General features: G+C 41.7%; 2 protein-coding genes across 2 annotated transcripts in view; one reads left to right on the forward strand and one right to left on the reverse strand.

Moving 5' to 3' along the window:
- The window catches only part of LOC309497428 (uncharacterized protein), a 292681-nt gene that overhangs the window by 237964 nt on the left and 33528 nt on the right, over positions 1–21189 (reverse strand). The window lies entirely within an intron of this gene.
- Positions 1396–8816, forward strand: LOC309496402 (uncharacterized protein; the record flags this gene model as incomplete). The annotated part of the gene is made up of 9 exons (XM_082166396.1): positions 1396–3033; positions 3367–3453; positions 3914–3988; positions 4292–4366; positions 5104–5178; positions 5454–5528; positions 5665–5739; positions 6892–7366; positions 8767–8816. The coding sequence occupies exons 1-9, from the start codon at positions 2956–2958 to the stop codon at positions 8814–8816; spliced, it is 1065 nt and encodes a 354-aa protein (XP_082022522.1). The 5' UTR covers positions 1396–2955.

A 21189-nucleotide genomic window follows, 5' to 3' on the forward strand; every position in this document is an offset into this window, starting at 1 on the left:
GCCTGGAAATCCAGACCTAAATCTAAAAGATTAATGGTCTGTTGTCGATCAATGAAAATCGTCCAGCTCGAGGGGCGGCACCAAGCATGCATTTGAAAATCTCACAGCACGCAATTGGATAACACTACGACCAATCACAACAATAAACCCCATACGCTTAGCTACCAGCGGAGCTAACTGGTAGATTAGACTCTTCCGGTCGGCAAAACAGCAAAAACGCCCTTCTTGCAAAGGAACGATTCGAGCGCCGTCTTCTGTTCCTCTTTTGGGAAAAAGCCAAATCTAACTCGTTCATTGTAGTGGCCAAAGCCGTTACAAACCACTGCTATTTATCCATAGGTATCTTGCAATGTTTACTGATGACTTCGACGTCACAGCGCTGCCGTCAGCTGTTTAGCTCGCCTCTGGCCCGCCTATATCAGATAACCCGATGTCATTGGTGCAGCTCAGATCGAGGGGCATATTTAATGAACTCCATTACTCGACACCAGAGTAACTCGCTGAGCAAATTCAACTTTTGCTCTTGCGAGAACTCTGGTTTACCAGGGTAATCAATGTGTACTTACGATGGGGAATTGTTTAATTTGGACTTCTCTGTGCATGCTCTTTGAGGTGGTGACCATAGACCTGCATTATATGACTGACAGACAAGAACGGTTTGACCTAAAAATATACAAATTTAAACTACTGCGGAAACAAAGACACCTACATCTTGGATGCCCTTGAGGTAAGCTAAAACATACCAACATTTTTTTTCAAAGTGAACTATCCCTTTAAGTGATTTTTTTGTTAAAATAATTGTTAAATAGCTCTATATTATGATAGTTCATGAGAGTGTTTGTTCAGTAACAGGAGTCTCCATGTCTCTCTAGATCTTTATTAAACAGAAAATGCATTTTCAGTTTAGTTTCAGTTCCAATTTTGTCCAACCAGGAGAGAATTCACACAGGATACAGATTAAACAATTTAAATTGGAAGTGATCACACAAAGAATTGAGCTGAAAAAATTTAAACTGAAACATTACAAAAATTTAAGCTAATAAATTGGTACTCTTTTCTGATTGGCTGACATTTGTCACCTACCTGAAAAAGTATTTTCTGTTTATTAAAGAGATGGAGACATCGAAACTCCTGTTACTGAACAAACACTCTCTCTAGCAATTATTACTATCAGAATATAGGCTAGCCTTTTAACCTTCTAACAAAATACTATTGTTTTTGATAAAACAATATCAATTACCCTAGCTTTAATACTCAGATATAATGTTATAGGGGGAAATTCAATCATGGCACTGCCTCCTTAAAAACGAACTAACTTATGCAGATTCGGGTAATGATAACCATTGTAAAACATACAAACATCATGGGATACATTTACACAATTAGAGCTAGTTAGCCATTGTAAAACAGTCAAAAATGGGATACACATTTTGATAGATAAACAGAAGAACGTTAGCTGTATTTGCGAATACAATAAATGGTAGGAAATAAGTCCAAGTGTGTACGTTACTTGCCTGCTAACTGAAGAACAACCGCGTGTTCGACGGGCCATCCAGACGTAGGCTTCTTGTGATTTGTTGAACGGCATTCAACAAAATATTTCTTGTCAGTATCAGCTGGGTCGAAATCGATTATCCAACTGATTGGAATTATGCTGGTTTGGTCTTTGTCGGGTCCCTCGGCCCAACTAACAAGGGCAAACCTATTTTTTGACATTTTTTACCACCTCGATGCTGGTGTCTGATTAACAGTCCTCTCCTCTCCTGAGTCTCCTCGCGCCTTGAATTACACCTTCCCGCTCAAGCATTGCGCATGCGCAAGAATGATCTTCCGTCCTCTCCTCGCGCCCAGAGCCGTTGCTCGCGCTTGAATCACACACACCTTCCTGGCTCTGCTCTTGTTTGTATATTGTTTTCTCTGTATTAATGACTCTATTTGTGTGTTCTTACTCCTTGTATCGTAAAGATTGAATAAAGATTGAATAAAAAAAAATAAAAATAAAAAAAAAACACACCTTCCCGCTCAAAGTATTACGCATGCGTGAGGTGAGCTCACTGTGTCCTTCGTCGTGCTAAGCAATCGGTGCTGAGTGAGTACCGACAAAGAAAATGGACCGAGTCCGATTGAAAAGGAAATATATTCTTCCGGGTTCTGATCAAACTGATATTCCAAGAAGGACAAGACGGTTATGGAAAAAAAGGTTCGTTTTTTTTTTTTTTTTTTTTTGTGCTTGATTCTGGCTTATTTATGCAACACATGATTTTGCTAACTTTATTTTTTGTCTCAACCATGGTCTCAACCTGATTTATGGGGATAGTTCATTTTATTTGTATTGCTCTGAATGGGATTCTATAGCCATGATGTCGCCAAAGAAAGGCAACTTGGAATGACATAACATTATTTGCAACAAGGCTAATATCTTTTACTAGCATTTAGCACAGAGATTCTCAACATAGACATAGAGAGTAACGTTAGCTATGGCCGCTGGGCGCATATGCGGCCGCTATTTTGTAGCTATTTTGTTGTGAAGCTTTATTCGTGAAAGAGTAACAGATAGCTTGGCTCACTACAATTTCCATGTAACGTTAGCTTGCCCATCACTGTGTAAATTCACAAGTGAATTTCAGAGCATATGAGAAAATGATCATGACAACCTGCATGTACAGAGTGAATTAAATAGCAAACTGCACAACATGGAGACAGATAATATAAGTTACTTTTCCACAAAAAAACACACACACACACACTCAAAAAAAACACATGACCAACATCAGATGCGCATTAAATATAATTTACTTTTCTTTGACCCACTTTTGGGTCGCGACCTTGAGAATCCCTGATTATTACACCATTTATCTTTTGCATCTATTGATATGATCACGTCACAGTAGCATTTTTATTTCATAGATGTATGTGAGCTAAACATTTAAATAATTTGATGTTTCAAAGATAAATATGAATCAGTGTTTTCTATCACTTACACCCAGGAAAGAAATGAGAGAGACCAAGATTGATCAGCCAAACCAGGATCTGGTAAGTCATGAACTTTAAACATGTAAATGTAAAACTAGACCTTACTTGTGCTGTGCTGTCTTTAGCCAGAACATCCTACTTGTCACAAAATAGAAAGAATTACTATTTGTCTTCTTATTTTAAATAAATACTATTGTATTGCCAGATGCATCTCCTGCACAGAGGTCTTCATTAATATCTTAAAATGTGTGTAGCCTATGAGTACATTTTGGCAATGACAATATTGTTAGTAATTTTGCAATATACATTACTTTTTTAGATTGTCATTGAGTTACAGATTTTGGTCAAATTTGTTGCATTGATTACGTTGAAACTGTCCTTTCTTTTGTTTAGCCAAGAGCTCATGCCAGTTTTGATGCCTGGATCCCCGTAAGTGAACCATCTTCTGAAAGTCTATCAGAAACTACAGAAGAGGCCAATGTAAGTTTCAAGTGCTGGAAAACTATAAATAGTATATTGACATGCATTTAAATCGATCATTTGCATTTAAAGGGACACACACAGTAATGTCATATAATTAAAGTATAAAGTAATAATATAATTACTGTGTCGTTTTTGCTCACCCTCAAAAATGTATAATTGCAACATGCTAAAAATATCTGTGGGGTATTTTGAGCTAAAACTTCACATACACACTCTGGGGACATCAAAGACTTATTTTACATCTTGTGAAAAAGGCATTATACCACGCCTTTAATGGTATCGGTACCGTCTACTGGAATTTGGAATCGTGACATCCCTAATACCGTAATGCTAACATAGGAGATGCCCGCTCGAGATGAAACCATTCACAATGTGTTTGTGCTTCGGAGGAGGGGTGGGGTACTGCAAGAGAAAGCTGTGCGCTGGATGTACAACACTTTTTTCTTTTTTTCTTTAGGTAACTGATGATGATTCTGAACCTTGGGTTCCTCTCAGTGGACAACAAAGTTTGTCAGGAGGAGCTGAAGTCTGTGTAAGTTTCAACTGTGTGTGTGGTGTTTAGTTGAACAATGTAGGCTGCTCTTTAGCTATGCTTTTAACTTTTGCAAGATTCTGGCCAGTAGCACTAACATTTATAGAGTTATAGCATATTTGATTAATGCTGATATCAACCAAGCTCTTTTGTTGACCATTTTGGTTTGAGCACAAAGTGTAAAATGTGTGTTTATAGTACTTAGTAGGTTACATAGAACATGATACATCCTGTTGGTGGCTGGTGACTGTGCATGTGACAAAGGTTAATCAATACATTTTGTATTTTTTTTCTTAAACACAGACCCTGAATGAAAATTCCTCTCACTGCGATTTTGACAATGGCTCTGAAGATGCACATGATGTCGGCCACATTACAGTGAGTATAATGTGTACAGTACATTTCAGGTTTTTTCTTAGACATATTTTAGGCCGGCGACACACTGGCTGCGTGGTGTGAGCGTGTCGTTTCTGTTGCGTGCTGGCTGCGTCGCGTTTTCTATGTCTTTGCACACCAGAAATGTGTATGATGTGGCGCTGCTGCTTCTAGGTTACAAATGATAAGCCTCATTGGTGGTATATTCGACATATGTGGAGAGAGTTGTGGAAGGCCTATACTTCATGTTAAACATAAATATATAGCAGCAAAGACAACGTCGGCAGTATTGACGGCAAAATAGGCTATAGAATATTTTGTTCTGTATTGACAGGTGCAGTTTTGGAAAATCAATAAAAAAAATTACAATTACATTTATATCTGCATTTATGTCAAAACCTAGACTTTCAAACATTAAAATATCATTTATTAATATTTATTCGTGTCAATTGACATATAAACATCTTTTCCTATTCTATTTTGCCTGGAAACATTTCCAACACGCTTGCGTGTCGCATGAAAAACAGGCGTCGGTTCTATTTCTAGCATGCATGCGAGACGCGCGTGTCACGAAGGCAGTCTGCAAGCTCTAACCTGTTAACATGGGAGCCGAAATAAAAACGGACACGCCACGCAGCCAGTGTGTCACCGGCTTTAAGAACCAGACGTTTCATTTTGGTAACGTGGAGGTTGGCTTGTAAACTATCTATGGATTTTTATTTTGTAATCTGTTTCTTTAGGTAACTGATGATGATTCTGAACCTTGGGTTCCTCTCAGTGGACAACAAAGTTTGTCAGGAGGAGCTGAAGTCTGTGTAAGTTTCAACTGTGTGTGTGGTGTTTAGTTGAACAATGTAGGCTGCTCTTTAGCTATGCTTTTAACTTTTGCAAGATTCTGGCCAGTAGCACTAACATTTATAGAGTTATAGCATATAAGTTTTGTTGACCATTTTGGTTTGAGCACAAAGTGTAAAATGTGTGTTTATAGTACTTAGTAGGTTACATAGAACATGCTACATCCTGTTGGTGGCTGGTGACTGTGCATGTGACAAAGGTTAATTAACATTTTGTATTTTTTTCTTAAACACAGACCCTGAATGAAAATTCCTCTCACTACGACTTTGACAATGGCTCTGAAGATGCACATGATGTCGGCCACATTACAGTGAGTATAATGTGTACAGTACATTTCAGGTTTTTTCTTACACATATCCTAAGAACCAGACATGTTTCATTTTGGTAACATGGAGGTTGGCTTGTGTTCCATCTATGGATTTTTATTTTGTAATCTGTTTCTTTAGGTAACTAATGATGATTCTGAACCTTGGGTTCCTCTCAGTGGACAACAAAGTTTGTCAGGAGGAGCTGAAGTCTGTGTAAGTCTCAACTGTGTGGTGTTTAGTTGAATATATGGCTGTTTGCAGGTGGGAAGCTAGAATGAATGCCCTGGTCATCTCACCGTCAGTCAGAGCATTAGCATGATGCCTGTTTAGTGCACTCTGCTTAGTGCCAGATCAGCAAAATGGTAGAGCAGAGACCAGGGGCCTCATTTATAACCGTTACATATACACACAAAAAAGGCACTGAAAAAAGAGGCGTACACCACTTCCGACGCAAAAGTTATGATTTATAAAAACAAACTTGACGCGAACAATTTGGAGATGGAGCAGTTTGGCAACACCGATGGTGAGCTGGAGTTAAATGTCTTTTTTGTCACTTTTAGACAGAAAATGTAAAGAAAATGAAATATAGGCCTATAGCTACAAGATTATGCAAATATAATTTCACTCACCAAGCCTATTTCTTTAAGCAAATATCCATCCCTTTTTAAATGCCCGCTCCATCGAGCGCGTTGGGCCGTTAAGTGAAACTGACGGCATATATAACGGCAGATGTAGTAAAACCGTAAATCTTCATTATGAGTCCTATAATCATAAATACAGTGCATGTTCACAATAACAGTTTAAATAAATAAAAGAATGATTTAAATAATGTTTTACTTCTGATATAAACATTTAGATTAAATAGCCTATTCTCATTAATGGAGATAAACACATAAATTACATGAAATCATTACTGAGAAGTTACATAATTTAATATATTCAATAAATAGAAATATTTGTAGTGGATGCGATGCAAGCCACTTATCTGACATTAATCAGTTTATCCAATAGTTATGAAGTAGTAAAATCAAATTAAATTTGATATAGCCCACAAATCACATTTGTTTCAAGGGGCTTTACAATCTGTACAGTCCAGGTACAGTAGAGGTGTGCAAGTAGTCCAATAATTCTTCCTCAGATATATGTGCAGTTGCCAGCAGCATCTTTTCACCTGATGATGAGGCATTTTACCGTCATTATGTACTGCATTGGTTCTAAAGATTTTGATTGTGTTTTTATTTTAGTTTTCCACATCCTCTAACTCACCTAGTTCCCTTGCGTAAGTTACCTCTTTACCTTTATTGTGTGTGAGAGGGTCAAATAATAACAGTCAAATAACATTTCTAATCAGAATTTGTATTATAGGGCCTGCATGCTGACTGTGGAGATTCTATTCCCAGAAGTCCTACTTCCCCACTCTTGTTTGAAGATGAATGTTCAACAGAGAGTGAACCTCACTTCAATGATGAACCTAATTGCAGCCAAGCTTCACCAAATACCAGTAACTGTATTGCTGATAACAGTCTAGGATCCATTATTGGAAGTGAAGAAGAATATTCCCTTTTATTTGATGAAAGCCCTGATGAGTCAGTAAATGAGGAATCGCTTCTTGGAGAAGTCAGTCATGAACAGGTTCCTCTGGAAAACGAAGAGCCACTTTACACTGGTTCACGACTAACCCAAGCTCAGAGTTTTTTACTTATACTTTCATTTGTTTTGAGACACAGACTCACAGGCATGGCTCTCTCTGATCTCCTAGATTTGATCAATATTCACTGTCCAGAAAACACACAGTTAACCTCAAAGCATCTGTTCTTAAAAGAGCTTAAGCCTGTAGAAGGTCACCTACAATGTCACATATATTGTCCAAACTGTGAGTACTACATCGGTGACCAGGATAGCGAAGGACAATGTGTTGTATGCCACACAACGTGGGATAAAAACAGCTCGCTGAAGAATGGAAACTTCTTTATATACTTACCAATACAAACACAGTTGGAACATCTTCTTCAAAGGGAAGATATTGCACAATGTCTCAAATCAAGAGATAGTACATGTAATTCTGAAACTTATGAAGATATTGGAAGTGGTAAAATGTACCATAATCTGTACAAAATTGGAGGCCCGCTTCACTGTACTCATGGATACTCCTTAACCCTCAACTGTGATGGAGTGCCTGTATTCAAATCATCACTCTATGGTATTTGGCCATTATATGGGATTGTAAACGAGCTTCCTTACCCTGTGCGCAAGGACAATGTTCTGCTTTTTGGCTTGTGGTTTGGTGATAAAAGGCCAAATGTTAATACATTTTTAAAGCCATTCACTTTAGAGTGTCAGAAGTTGTCAACTGCGGGCTTTAAGATAAAAAGAAACAGCGTTTTGGAGCAATGTAGAGTTGTGGCAGCTCTTATGATGTGTGATTCGGTAGCTAGGCCCATACTTCAAAACATGACCCAGTTTAATGGCCGGTATGGATGCAGCCTCTGTTTACATCCCGGTGAACAAGTTGAAAAGGGTCATGGCACTGTCAGGGTCTACCCATACAAAGACGTTCCAAAGAGGGACCACGCTTCAACCATAATTGATGCAAGAGAGGCTTTACATACCAAAACATCTGTGAGGGGTGTTAAAGGGACCACATGTCTGATAAAGATTCCACACTTTGACATCATATCTGGCATGCCTCCTGACCACATGCATAATGTACATCTTGGTGTGGTTCGCCAAATGGCAAGCATGTGGCTGGATAGTGATAACCATGAGAAGCCATATTACATTGGCAACAGAGTGAATGAACTTGATGAACAGCTCTTGCTAATCAAGCCTCCTTGCAATATCACAAGAGTGCCCCGATCTCTTCAGCAAAGGAGATTTTGGAAGGCTAGTGAATGGCAGAACTGGTTACTGTTTTATAGTATCTTTGTGCTAAAGGGAATTCTGCCCCGGGTATTTTACCAGCACTGGTTAGTCCTCGTCACATTTATGTACTTACTATGCAAGGACATTATTACAACAGAGGACATACAAAAATGTGAGAAACTTGTTGTAGATTTTGTCAAACAATTTGAAACACTGTATGGAAAGACCCATGTGTCATTTAATGTACATTTATGTCTTCATTTGCCAGAATCGGTCAGGAATTGGGGACCTTTGTGGGCTCATTCTGGGTATATTTTTGAGTCATTTAATGGTGATATACTGAAAATGTTTCATGGCACTCAGTGTGTCCCTTTACAGATAATGAAGCAATTCACATACAGACAAATTTTGCCTCTTTTGAGGAATGATGCTCTGAAAAATGCTGTGCCTGAATGCATCCAACTATTTAGTAACTTAACTGGCCGAAAAAGACTGAAGCAGTTTGAAAGAGTCTGCGATCAACTTGTTACCCTTGGTTTGCATTATTCTCGAAAACTTTCTAGTGAAGAGATACTGGTCATGAGAGAGCAACTTTCAGTCACCGCGGATACAGTTGTGAAAATATTCAGCCGACTTCTAGTCAACGGAGAGCTGTATTACTCACAGGAGTTCACAAGGGTAGTGAAAAGGAACAGCTTCACTGTGCTGTTGCTGAATGGACACATAATCACTGTATACTACTACATTGTAGTAGAGCAACATGGTGACAGAAAATGTTTTGCTTTTGGAAGAAACTTTGATAGATCACATAATACACTGGTTAATGTTGAAAATGTAGTTGGTCTGAAAAGGGAATTCCGGGGCAGGAAACAGATATTTGATGTGACACTGTTCAAAAGAAAATGTATGCTAATTGATCTGCCACAATATGCAAGTCTCTACGCATGTATACCTCCAAGATCCAGTGTGGAGGATTGAAAATTAAAGGGCAAAGTACATTTTTATGAATGAAAAAATCTTTGTATATGTTTATAATATTTTTCCAATTTACAGTCAAGGGTGAATGTGGTCTCTGTTCCAATAAAACTGTTGCTTGTGTAATGCAGATTTTTGTCTTCACTATTTTCTTTAGGTTATAGCTATACCATGCATGTCCATGCATATGCTATGGTTTATTTGGAAAGTATAAAATGTAACTATATATATATATATATATATATATATATATATATAGAGAGAGAGAGAGAGAGCACATGTATATATTGCAATATATTTAAGCATATATTGCAATATATTTAAGCATATATTGCAATATATTTAAGCATATATTGCAATATATTTAAGCATATATTGCAATATATTTAAGCATATATTGCAGTATATTAAAGCATATATTGCAGTATATTAAAGCATATAAAGAAACTATTACATGTAAAAATATAGTGCCTTTTTTGGTTTGATTGCAATATATTTTTTTATATGTATCAATATATATACATATATGGTCAATGCATATATTGCAATATATTGGAAAATATAAATATTAAATCCCATATATGATAATATATGGCCTAATATATTACGTGATATTTTCCAATATACTGCAATATATTTTTGTTTCATAAGGGTTAAGAGAACAGGAGCTTTGCAGAATGTGATTCCAATAATACTGAACCCTCAGCGTATGATTTAAGATGGAAATCATGAAGAATCATTAACATGATTAAGCAATATTAATGAGGACTAAAGTGTGTTTGAAATTTGCAATTGATTACTGTATAAAAGTCTGAGCTGTATACATGTAAGTTTGTATTAAGAGTTTCAGCACTGAGAGACAGGATACATGACTATCACCTGCTGAAACTGCTGTGCTACGTCCATATTATGTTCATGTCTCTCTCTGTCTGAGCCCCGAAAAAGAGAATGCTGAAGAGACTTTTAAGACTGTTTTTATTAATTATTAAAGAACATTTTTTAATTCTGTGTCTGCCTCCTTCGTGTCCACGGTCAGCTCCTCAGGGGCAGTACGCAAGCTAGGGGTGGGCGGCCCGCTGGCGCTCGCCCCGGCCTGTGACACATGCTTGGTGCCGGCCCTCAAGCTGGCCGATTTTCATTAGTCGACGCCAGACCATTAATCTTTCAGATTTAGGTCTGGATTTCCAGGCTAACAGAGCTGATACCTGATCAAAAGACTTTTTAACCACGGTGTTAAGTGCATGTGCAATGCAAACTGAATGTCTCACTTGCAGAATTGGGCCTGGGCAATGCCTGCCATGCTTTCATGCTCCCAAAAAGGGAGACTGCAAAACTGCAAACCTACCATCGCTGAACGGGCAACCATCAACTCTTGGCCATCTCTGCACTTCAGGATGCCACGGTGGCGTCCAGTGTGCCCTCAGCAGGCCAGGCGACTCACAACAGCCATGTGATCGAAGCCACCATGCAAGCTCCGACCTACAACAGCGTCGGAACCACACGATGGCAACTTGCACCTGTGACTTTTGACACTCAGGGACCCATCAACGCACTCCAATTTCAACCACTTCAAGAATTGTATCCACTGCAACCGACTTGCAAGTATCAATTTAATGAGGTGCTCTGAAATAAGCTGATGGTTCTTTTCATACTGAAATAGATCTTTTCAATAGTTTTATTACCTGCTTCTGGTTCCATAACCCTCACCACTTTACCTAGGCATGTATGTATGGATGAATGTATGTATGTTTGTTTGTTTGTTTAGTTTAGTTATGTTTGTGATTTAGTTAATAAAACTTGTGCACAATTATGCATTTGGTTTCTGATTCTCTGTTTGCATAGAAAGTCCCTTTTACGATCTTGATCTTGATACATGATCTTGATCTTGATACATGCTCTAAGCACTGTACAGGCTAAGGAATAATTATTTTTCAGTGACCATGAAAGATACACTTTTCTTAGAATAAATGAATAATCAAAGAGTTCGTTCGAACTGATTAATTGATTGTAATATTAAGTTAGCTTACCTCAAAGTTAATCTAATTAACTAACCCAAATATTAATAATTAATCATAATTGGTAATTATGAATTATTATTAATATTTCCCCTTTGAGCTAATATCATTACATAGATTATACATCAAAATCGACCTCTGCTATACTCACCTGTCTGATTGGGATTATATAGGAAGGATCAAGGGCATGGATGAGGAACCCCTTGATACCCTCATCCTCAACCATTGTAAATGACTGCAAGTCTTTTATGACCATTTTGACCAGTGCCTCATCAACCATTTGCTTGTGAGATGCTATAATGAAAGAAGTTATATATAATATACATATATTAATTTAAATCATGATAATCCATTCACAATCATGAGTTAAAATCATGAAGCAACAGTCCTACTTTGTGTGCTTGTAGGATTGTGCTGGGGCTGTGCAGTCTCATGTTAAGCTCTGAAATGCCTTAGCATGGATGATGTGCTGTTTCCATACACAAGCTCTTTGTCACACACCAAGCATCTCACCTTCTGATAAAAGTTATATGAAAGTAAGAAATTACATACAACAATAAAATAAGTAAAAGTTTAAATAATAAATAAATAAATATATTTTTTCTTCTTCTTCTATAGAAATGCATATATACAGTTGGTACTCAACCAGAATAATACTTTTACTACCACCGTTCCCGCGGCGGTAAAATTGCGGGTCCGTATTTGCTGCCTTTTACCGCTAAGAGGCGCTACAATCGCAGAATTGTGTCACTTTGTTCTCTCTATTGCGTAATCTGCCGCGGCTCGTTGAGAACTGCCAGCAGATCATTATAAGTAAAACATTGTAGTTAAACGAATTCATAATCCCCAATACTGAAATTACAGTACAAATTTAGAACTGAAACAAATGTAAGTGTCACGGGCCGGCCGGGGCGAGCGCCAGCGGGCCGTCCACTCCCTAGCTTGCGCACCGCCCCTGAGGAGCTGACCGTGGACACGAAGGAGGCAGACACAGAATTAAAAATAAATATGTTCTTTATTAAATAATAAAAACAATCTTAAAAGTCTCTTTAGCGTTCTCTTTTTCGGGGCTCAGACAGAGAGAGACATGAACATAATATGAACGTAACTCAGCAGCTTCAGACAGAGAGAGGAATGAACATAATTCACAGCTTCCGCGTTCTCTTCTTCGGGGCTCAGACAGAGAGAGATATGAACATAATATGAACGTAACTCAGCAGCTTCAGCATTCTCCTTCAACAGGGCTCAGACGGAGAGAGATAAGATAAGTGTTACACAGCTTAACTGTTTCTGATTACAACAGAGAGAATGGCACGTCGGCGAACTGGAACCACCAATGCTTTAGCGATGCACTCCCACACTCGTGTTTCACTGCAACCCACACAAATAATCACACGTGAATATATCAATGTACAGCACTGCAAAGTCTCTCCACTCACAGAATAGGGCGTTGGCATGGGGTCCCGTCCACCACTCGCTGATGAAGTCTCATTGGTAACAGCAGTGAAACGTGGGGTATTCAATAAACTATAAACTCCTCCCAAAAGACAATTTCAAATGACATGAAGTCCCATCCAGTTCCAAGAGACATCAATTGTGTCACAATCCAGTTAAAAGGCATCACTTATCTCTCATCGGTGTCGATTCTCCTCTCCAACCCTTCAGTTATGCCCCGTTAGATCCGCCCTTTGCCCGGCTTCCGGTCTCCGACCGTGTCTGGAACACCAGACTGGCTGTCCCAACATCGCTCGACTCGGCTCCACTTCGCTGGACTGCTGAACTCCTTTTGGTTTGAATGTAATACCTTTTTATGTTACCCCCAATTAATGCGCGTCCCAATCGCTGTTCCACTTACTCTCCTCCCGCACCTGTTCTCAATCTTTCATAATAATCTCCGTCATTGCCCGTTGTACCCGGAACCAGAGTCTTCGCGGGTCCCACACCGGAAGAGCTCCCATAGGAAACTCCGGCCGGAATCAAAGGTTCCGCCTCCTTCATGATCGTCACCCGTGACATAAGCTTCTATTTTTGCAGCAAATTTAAGCAAAGTACGCTAAACGTTAACATTGTGTGCCCAGTTTTTTTATAGACTAATATAGAAAGGCTATGTCAAGGTTATACTAAATAATTTGTGTTATTTTAATGTGTTAGTAGGCCTAGTTCTCTTACGAGAGGTCTCTCGTACTGCGTAATATCTTACGCTAGGGGAAAATCTCTTTTCCGCGAGATATTGAAGCCAAAAATTATCCTTAATTTTGAAATAATGTAAAACGCGTTGCGGCAGCATGCAGACATAGGCAAGACGGCTCGCGCGCCTATTGGCTGCCCTGCGGCAACTGCAGCAGCCTATCGAGAGAGGCCCCTCATGAGATCCAATGGGGGCGCTTCGCGCCTACTGCGTCACGTCCCGCCGAAACAGGCGTGGCTTGGGGCTATAATACAGCTCGACAGGCTGATAGAATCAGATTTTTCATCTCTTCAGCGAAGCTCTCGCATCGCTGGATCTTGAGAGGAAGAAGCCGCGCCGTTAGAAAAAGCCTTCTGCAGGACGAGCCTTTGCATTTGAAGCCGCTGGTCGACATCTCGCCGCCTTCAGTCGCCGTTCCTGCTACACTATCCGGTGTATTATATCCTCTTCTCTGCTAAGTGTGTGTTCGCCGCTGCGACTCAAACTCTCATTCTAAAAGAGCGAGCGTCTTTTTAAAGATGTCTCTTACCTGTGGCTCGTGTCGAGCCCCACTCAGCGACGGGGACCGCCATGTCATCTGTGTTTCCTGCCTGGGTGAGAATCACGCAGCTCTCGCGCTCGCTGACGGTGGATGCCCTCACTGCGATCTGATGCCTATGGTGACTCTGAGGACTTGCCTGGCATTTTTCGCCGAGACTGCACCTCCACCCGCTGCGGTGCCGCGCCGTAAAAGTGCCATGCTCAGCGGGTCCCGGAACCTCCTCCAACCCGCAAAAGCTCGCCGGTTCGCCCGCCAGCTTCGCACCTGCTTCACCGCCTGCTTCACCCGAGTCTCTCACTGACGGACAGCAGCCGCCGTCTGCCGCCGCTTCCGTCATGGATGACGATGCCGCGTCTGTGGAGGATGACAGCTGCTCTATCCTGGCGTCGGGCAGTGAGGACTGGTCGAGCTCTGTGGATCTCGCCCCCTCTGCTCGCGAGCCTTCTGGGAAAAGGGCCAGCATTGAAGCAGAGCTGATGCGTCTGCTCACGCAGGCCGTAGCGAGCCTCGGCCTTGAGTGGTCGACGCCCGTGGAGCTTGCGCACAATCGGCCGAATGGATGTTTCCTGAAAGGGGACCGCGTTTCGCCATCCTCAAGACCCGCGCCTTTTCTTCCTGAGCTTCACGAAGAAGTCGCGAAGTCTCGGAACGCCCCCTTCTCAGCCAGAATGCATACCTCTGTCTCTGTGCTAAAAACAGAGGATACCATTCTCTTCCTCCTGTGGAAGAAGCTGTAGCGGCCCATCTTTGCCCGCCCTCTGCTGGACGGCGTGCCAAGATAGCGCTACCATCTAAAGCTTGCTACCGTCTAAAGCGCTACCGTCACGCTTACGCCGCCGCTGGACAGGCTGCATCTGCGTTGCACTCAATGGAAAGTCCGCTGCACAGGCCATAGGGTGGAACATGACCTCTCTCACCATAGCGGAGAGATACTCATGGTTGACGCTCTCTGAGATGTCGGAGTCAGAGCGCACCGCGTTCCTCAACACCCCTATTTCTCCTGCCGGCCTCTTTGGATCATCCGTCAAAGATTTTGCGGATAGATTCGCTGAGGTGCAGAAAACATCACAGGCCATGAAACACTTCCTGCCTAAGCGCTCCAGCTCGGCAGCAGGCCGCTCAAAACAGCCGTCTACTCGAAGCCCGAGCCGCAGCCGCAGCCCGCCGCCGCTTCTCAGGCCCGGGACCCGAGACCACGCTCTCGCTCTGTTGGCCGCCGCCCCCCTCCACGTGGGCCCCGGCCTAAGATTGTGATAAAGCCCGTGGCCCCAAAGTCTTCCTAGCCCTCCTGCTGCGGCCAGACTTCCACCAAAACTTCTCGCTCGTTCAGTTCCAGAAAATGCGACTGTTCCAGTGTATTTTGCAGAAAACAAGCCGGTACCACAGCCCGTTTGCCTGCACATAAATGCCGTTTTTACGGCGACCCAGATAAATTTGATAAAGAGTGTAATTTCTGGTATTCCAGCCACGGTTGATAGTGTTACGAGTGTAGTAAAAATGCCCACGGCCCAGTGCTCATTCCTACACACAAGCACAGCCCGCCACATTCCAGGGATCGCACACATGAAATCGACTCATGTTTTCGAAACGCCGGTTCAGAATGCTCACAACCAGGAAAATCCTCAAGCAAATTCGCCAAGGGGACTGGTTTATGTCAATAGATCTGAAGGACGCCGAAGGACGAAAATGCTGGGTCTCATGGCCTCAGCATCATCAGTACTCCAGTTGGGTCTGCTTCGCATGCGCCCACTGCAGTTCTGGCTAAAAGCGCGAGTACCGCGTCGAGTGTAGACCTCCGGTCTTATTCACCTCAAGTTTGATCAGAAATGCGTCTCACCTCTGAAATCTTGGAGAGCGATCGACTGGTACCGGTCAGGTGTAAGCCTGGGGACTTCCTCGAGTGTGAAGGTGGTGTCTACGGATGCCTCCACCTTGGGATGGGAAGCGCTGTTCGAGGGCAGACCGTTCTTCGGCCAGTGGTCAGAACGGGAAAAGATTCTACACATAAACTGCCTGGAGATGATGGCAGTCGACAACGCGCTGAGGCGCTTTTGTGTCCAGATAAAAGGACATCATGTCTTGGTCCGTTCGGACAACATGTCGGTGGTGGCCTATTTAAATTGCCAAGGAGGTATCAGGTCCCGAAACCTTTACAGGCTAACGGAGCGCCTCCTGGTCTGGGCTCAGCACAATCTGCGCTCGTTGAGAGCAGCACACGTGCCAGGCCACCTGAATATGGGATCAGACAGACTGTCCAGAAACAGTGTTCCGGCAGGAAGAATGGTCTCTACACCCGCAGACAGTCCAACTGCTGTGAAAGACATTCGGCAGAGCGAATGGGTAGACCTGTTTGCGTCTCAAGAAAATGCTCACTGTCTGGAGTTTTTCTCCAAGAGCAGGGATGCGCTGGGCCACGCCTGGCCCCGCTGCCCGCTCTATGCTTTTCCCCCCGTCACACTCCTGCCTCAGGTATTAGGCAAGGCAAGGCAAGGCAAGTTTATTTATATAGCACATTTCATACACAATGGCAATTCAAAGTGCTTTACATAGAAGAAATTAAAATAATAAAAAGAAATAAGAATAATTAAAACAGTTTAGAAAAATAAAAAATAAAATACAGTACAAACAGTCGGACGAACATTGGCACAGTGCTCATTCAGTAAATGCATAGTTAAACAGAAGTGTTTTGAGTCTGGATTTGAATGTGACTACAGTAGGAGCACATCTGATCTCTTCTGGAAGCTGGTTCCAGCTGCGGCTGGCATAATAGCTAAAAGCAGACTCGCCATGCTTAGAGTGAACCCTTGGTATTTCTAGCTGATATGATCCTAATGATCTGAGTGATCTGTTGGGTTTATATTCAGTGAGCATATCTGCAATGTATTGAGGTCCTAGGCCATTGAATGATTTATATACCAGTAATAATACTTTAAAATCAATCCTAAGTTTAACTGGGAGCCAGTGTAAAGACCTGAGGACTGGTGTGATATGTTCATATTTTCTGGTTCTGCTCAGAATCCTAGCGGCAGCGTTCTGTATGAGCTGCAACTGTCTTATGGTCTTTTTGGGAAGGCCAGTGAGGAGTCCATTACAATAATCCACCCTGCTGGTGATGAAAGCATGCACAAGTTTCTCTAAGTCTTGTCTGGAAACAAAGCATCTAATTCTTGCAATATTTTTCAGATGATAGTATGCTGATTTAGTTATTGCTTTGACATGACTACTGAAACTAAGCTCTGACTCTAGTGTCACACCAAGATTCCTGACTTGATTTTTGGTTGTTTGACCCCTAGAGTGAAGGTATGCGTTCACCTTGAGAACTTCATCTTTGTTTCCAAACGCAATGACTTCAGTTTTGTCTTTGTTTAACTGAAGAAAGTTTTGACACATCCAACTGTTGACTTCATCAATGCATTGGCACAGGGAGTCAATGGGGCTATAATCGTTGGGCGATAGGGCTAAGTAGAGCTGTGTGTCGTCTGCATAGCTGTGGTAAGAGATTTGGTTCTTTCTCATTATTTGGCTCATTGGGAGCATATACAGGTTGAACAGGAGTGGCGCAAGAATTGAGCCTTGAGGGACTCCGCATGTCATGGATGTCCACTCAGACTTATGGTCTCCTATACTCACATAATAACCTCTCCCATCTAAGTATGACCTGAACCATTTTAGGACTATCCCAGAAAGCCCCACCCAGTTTTCCAGCCTGTCCAGAAGTATGTTGTGATCGACAGTGTCAAATGCAGCACTGAGGTCGAGTAGTACCAGCACTGATAATTTGCCTGAGTCAGTATTTAAGCGAATATCGTTTATTATCTTTATGAGCGCTGTCTCTGTGCTGTGGTGCGGTCGGAAACCAGATTGAAAATTGTCAAAGTATCCATTCGAGCATAAGAATTTGTTCAGCTGATTGAAGACAACTTTTTCAATGATCTTGCCTATGAAAGGAAGATTTGAGATTGGTCTATAGTTGCTTAATATGGTCTTATCCAGATTGCTCTTTTTCAGGAGGGGCTTGACAACTGCAGTTTTTAGGGAGTTTGGAAAACTCCCAGAGAGAAGTGAAGCATTTACCACTTCTAGAAGATCTGCTTCTAAACTGTTTAACACACTTTTGAAAAACGATGTGGGAAGTGTGTCAAGAGCGCAGGTTGATGTTTTAAGGTGCTGTACGGTTTCTTCCAAAATTTTGCCATCAATTTCTTTGAAAACAGACATAGTAACTACTTTCTCAGGTGGTTTGATCTGTCTGACCCCAGCGCAAGTCAAGGATGTGCTGATCACCTTTCTGATATTATTGATTTTCTCAGAGAAGAAAGAAGCAAACTCACGGCACTTGCTGTCTGAGAGCATTTCACTGGGAATCTGGCTTGGGGGGTTTGTCAGTCTCTCTACAGTAGCAAAAAGAGTGCGTGTGTTGTTTAAATTACTGTTTATAATATTTGAGAAGAAAGTCTGTCTAGCTTTGCCTAGTTCCATATTGAAAGCATGAAGGCTGTCTTTGTAGATGTTATAATGGACTACAAGTTTTGTCTTCTGCCACATGCGCTCTGCTTTTCTGCATTGTCTTTTCATATTTTGCACTGCTGTTGAGTTTCTCCAAGGTGCCTTTTGTCTGCCACTCTTCTTCCTGACTTTCACAGGAGCAATATCATCAATTACACCTTTAACTTTTGAGTTAAAAGAATCAAGGAGAAAATCAACAGAGTCTGCAGATATGCTTGGTGTTAAAGATATAGCCTTCATAAATAGGACACTAGTGTTCTCATTTAAGCATCTCTTCTTGACAGACACAGATCTAGCTTCAGTGGCAGGAGAGATCAATATATCAAAGAAAATACAGAAATGATCAGACAGTGCTACATCCTTAATAACAATCGATGAAATGTTTAGACCCTTACTGATAAGTAAATCTAAAGTGTGTCCACGATTGTGTGTGGGTCCATGTACATGCTGAGTCAGATCAAAAGTTTTTAAAACAGTTTTGATTTCTTTTGCCATATTGTTTTCTGCATTATCTATATGGATGTTAAAATCTCCAGCAATGGCAAAACAGTCAAACTCTGAGGTAATTGTTGATAACAGTTCTGTAAAGTCCTCAGCAAAGGCTGGAGAGTATTTTGGAGGCCTGTAAATAATGAAAAGTAAAATGCGTGGAGCACCTTTTAACACAATACCCAGATATTCGAAAGACAAGTAATTCCCAAATGATATTTGCTTACATTGATAGATATCTTTAAAAAGAGCAGCTAGACCCCCACCTCTCTTAACAGCTCTGCAGACACTCATAAAAGTAAAGTTAGGAGGGGCTGCTTCATTGAGGATTGTTGCACTGCAGCTGTCTTCTAGCCAGGTTTCATTTAGAAGCATAAAATCCAGGTTGTTTGTGGTTATTAAGTCGTTGACTAGAAGTGATTTATTTTTAAGTGAGCGAATGTTTAAAAGAGCTAACTTAACAGACTTACTTTTCCCCACAGCAATATTAGTTTGACGTGTAATAGGCACCAGATTAGTTGGCTTTGCTGTACGGCTATTGAAGGCCTTAGACTTTCTATCATGTAATAGAACAGCAATAGAGAAAGATACAGGCACACTGGGTTCCCGCTTGTTTTGTAAACATTTGAGAAAGTTACTGTTATCAAAACGGGGACCCGACATATATCACTGAGAGCTGGTATCAGTTGTTTTTGGTTCACCTCGAGCAGAAGGAGGAGGGTGTGAGCCCTGGCGTTGTGGCAGAGGCCGAAGAGCTCTCACAGGAGGAGGGGGAGGGCGAGCTGGGCCCGCAGGCTTTGGTGGTAGTGGTGCCTGTCTTTTTTTAGTTGGTATCTGGGGGCTTGCAGCAAAAGAGTGGGATAGTCTGGTTCCAGCATGCACCAGTTCTCCCATTTTCTGTGAGAAGCACAGTAGTGGCGTAGCAGGGGAGAGGGAGAAAGTGTCTGGTGAAAGGGGCTGTTGCTCTGGTGTTATAGGAGGCTGTAATATGCTGTCCTGGCTTCCCTGGCTGTTTTCCAGGAAGTCGTCCTTGGGTGCTGAATCTTCAAGCAGTTCTGATATGGCTGTCTGTGGTGAGCTCTGTGTGCAGGGCTCAGCTGAGATTGTGTCCGTGAGCAGAGGTTGTTGTGGCGGAGTGGTGTTATCATGTCCATTTTGCTGCTGAAGTGAAGTCCCGTGGTCATTCATGCTGTGTCCAGATGTGTGTGTGCCGTTCAGATTGAGTGGATTGGCACAAACCGCAGAAGGATGATTTAGGGAGAAGTAGATATTGTCCTTTAACACTCTTGAACCAAGTTTGTTTGGGTGATGGCCATCCCGATGAAACAGTTGTCGTTGACTCCAGAAAAGATTGAAATTGTCAATGAAGTTCACTGCTTTTATATTGCAGGTTTTTTGCAGCCATGTATTTAGCCCAAGCAACCGTGAAAACCTGTTTGTTCCTCTTGCTGGTAGTGGTCCACTGATGAATGTTTGAACTTTCAGTCTTTTAAGTGTTTCAAAAAGTTTATTGAAATCCTTCTTAAGGAGTTCTGACTGCTCTTTATGAATATCATTCTTCCCCACATGTATGATGAGTCGATTAGCAGTCTTATGTTTCATCAGAATGTTCTGAAGTTCCCTGTTTATATCAGAAGTTGTTGCTTGTGGAAGGCAGCACGTAGTTATATCCCTGCTGCTAATGTTTCTGATTATGGAGTCCCCCACTATCAGAGTCCTGGGCTCGGCTGCGCTCTGAGCTGAGTGCCGCTGTCTGCTCGACCTTGAGCGCCAGTTAGCATCAGTGTTAGCTACTGGCTGATACAGTCTGTGTTCGATCACATTCATCACATTTGTGGATTTCTCATTTACATTCATTAGTACTTCAAATCTGTTCTCAAGATGTATAGGCAGTGGTAGCAGACCAGTGTTTGCAATCCTTGTCAGAGCTGTATCTGGGGTAGAGGATGCTACTGCGGTAATATGTGATGCTCGTGACAATCTGATGTCTCGAGTGCCTTTGGGTTTAGCTCCCTGTTTGTGCCATCGATTAGTAAGTCGATCGGCTTGTTTCTCTACCTGTCGAGGAGTACTAGTTTCATGGGACT

Source organism: Leuciscus leuciscus (assembly GCF_965113295.1).
Source record: "Leuciscus leuciscus genome assembly, chromosome: 4".
NCBI lineage: Eukaryota > Metazoa > Chordata > Actinopteri > Cypriniformes > Leuciscidae > Leuciscus > Leuciscus leuciscus.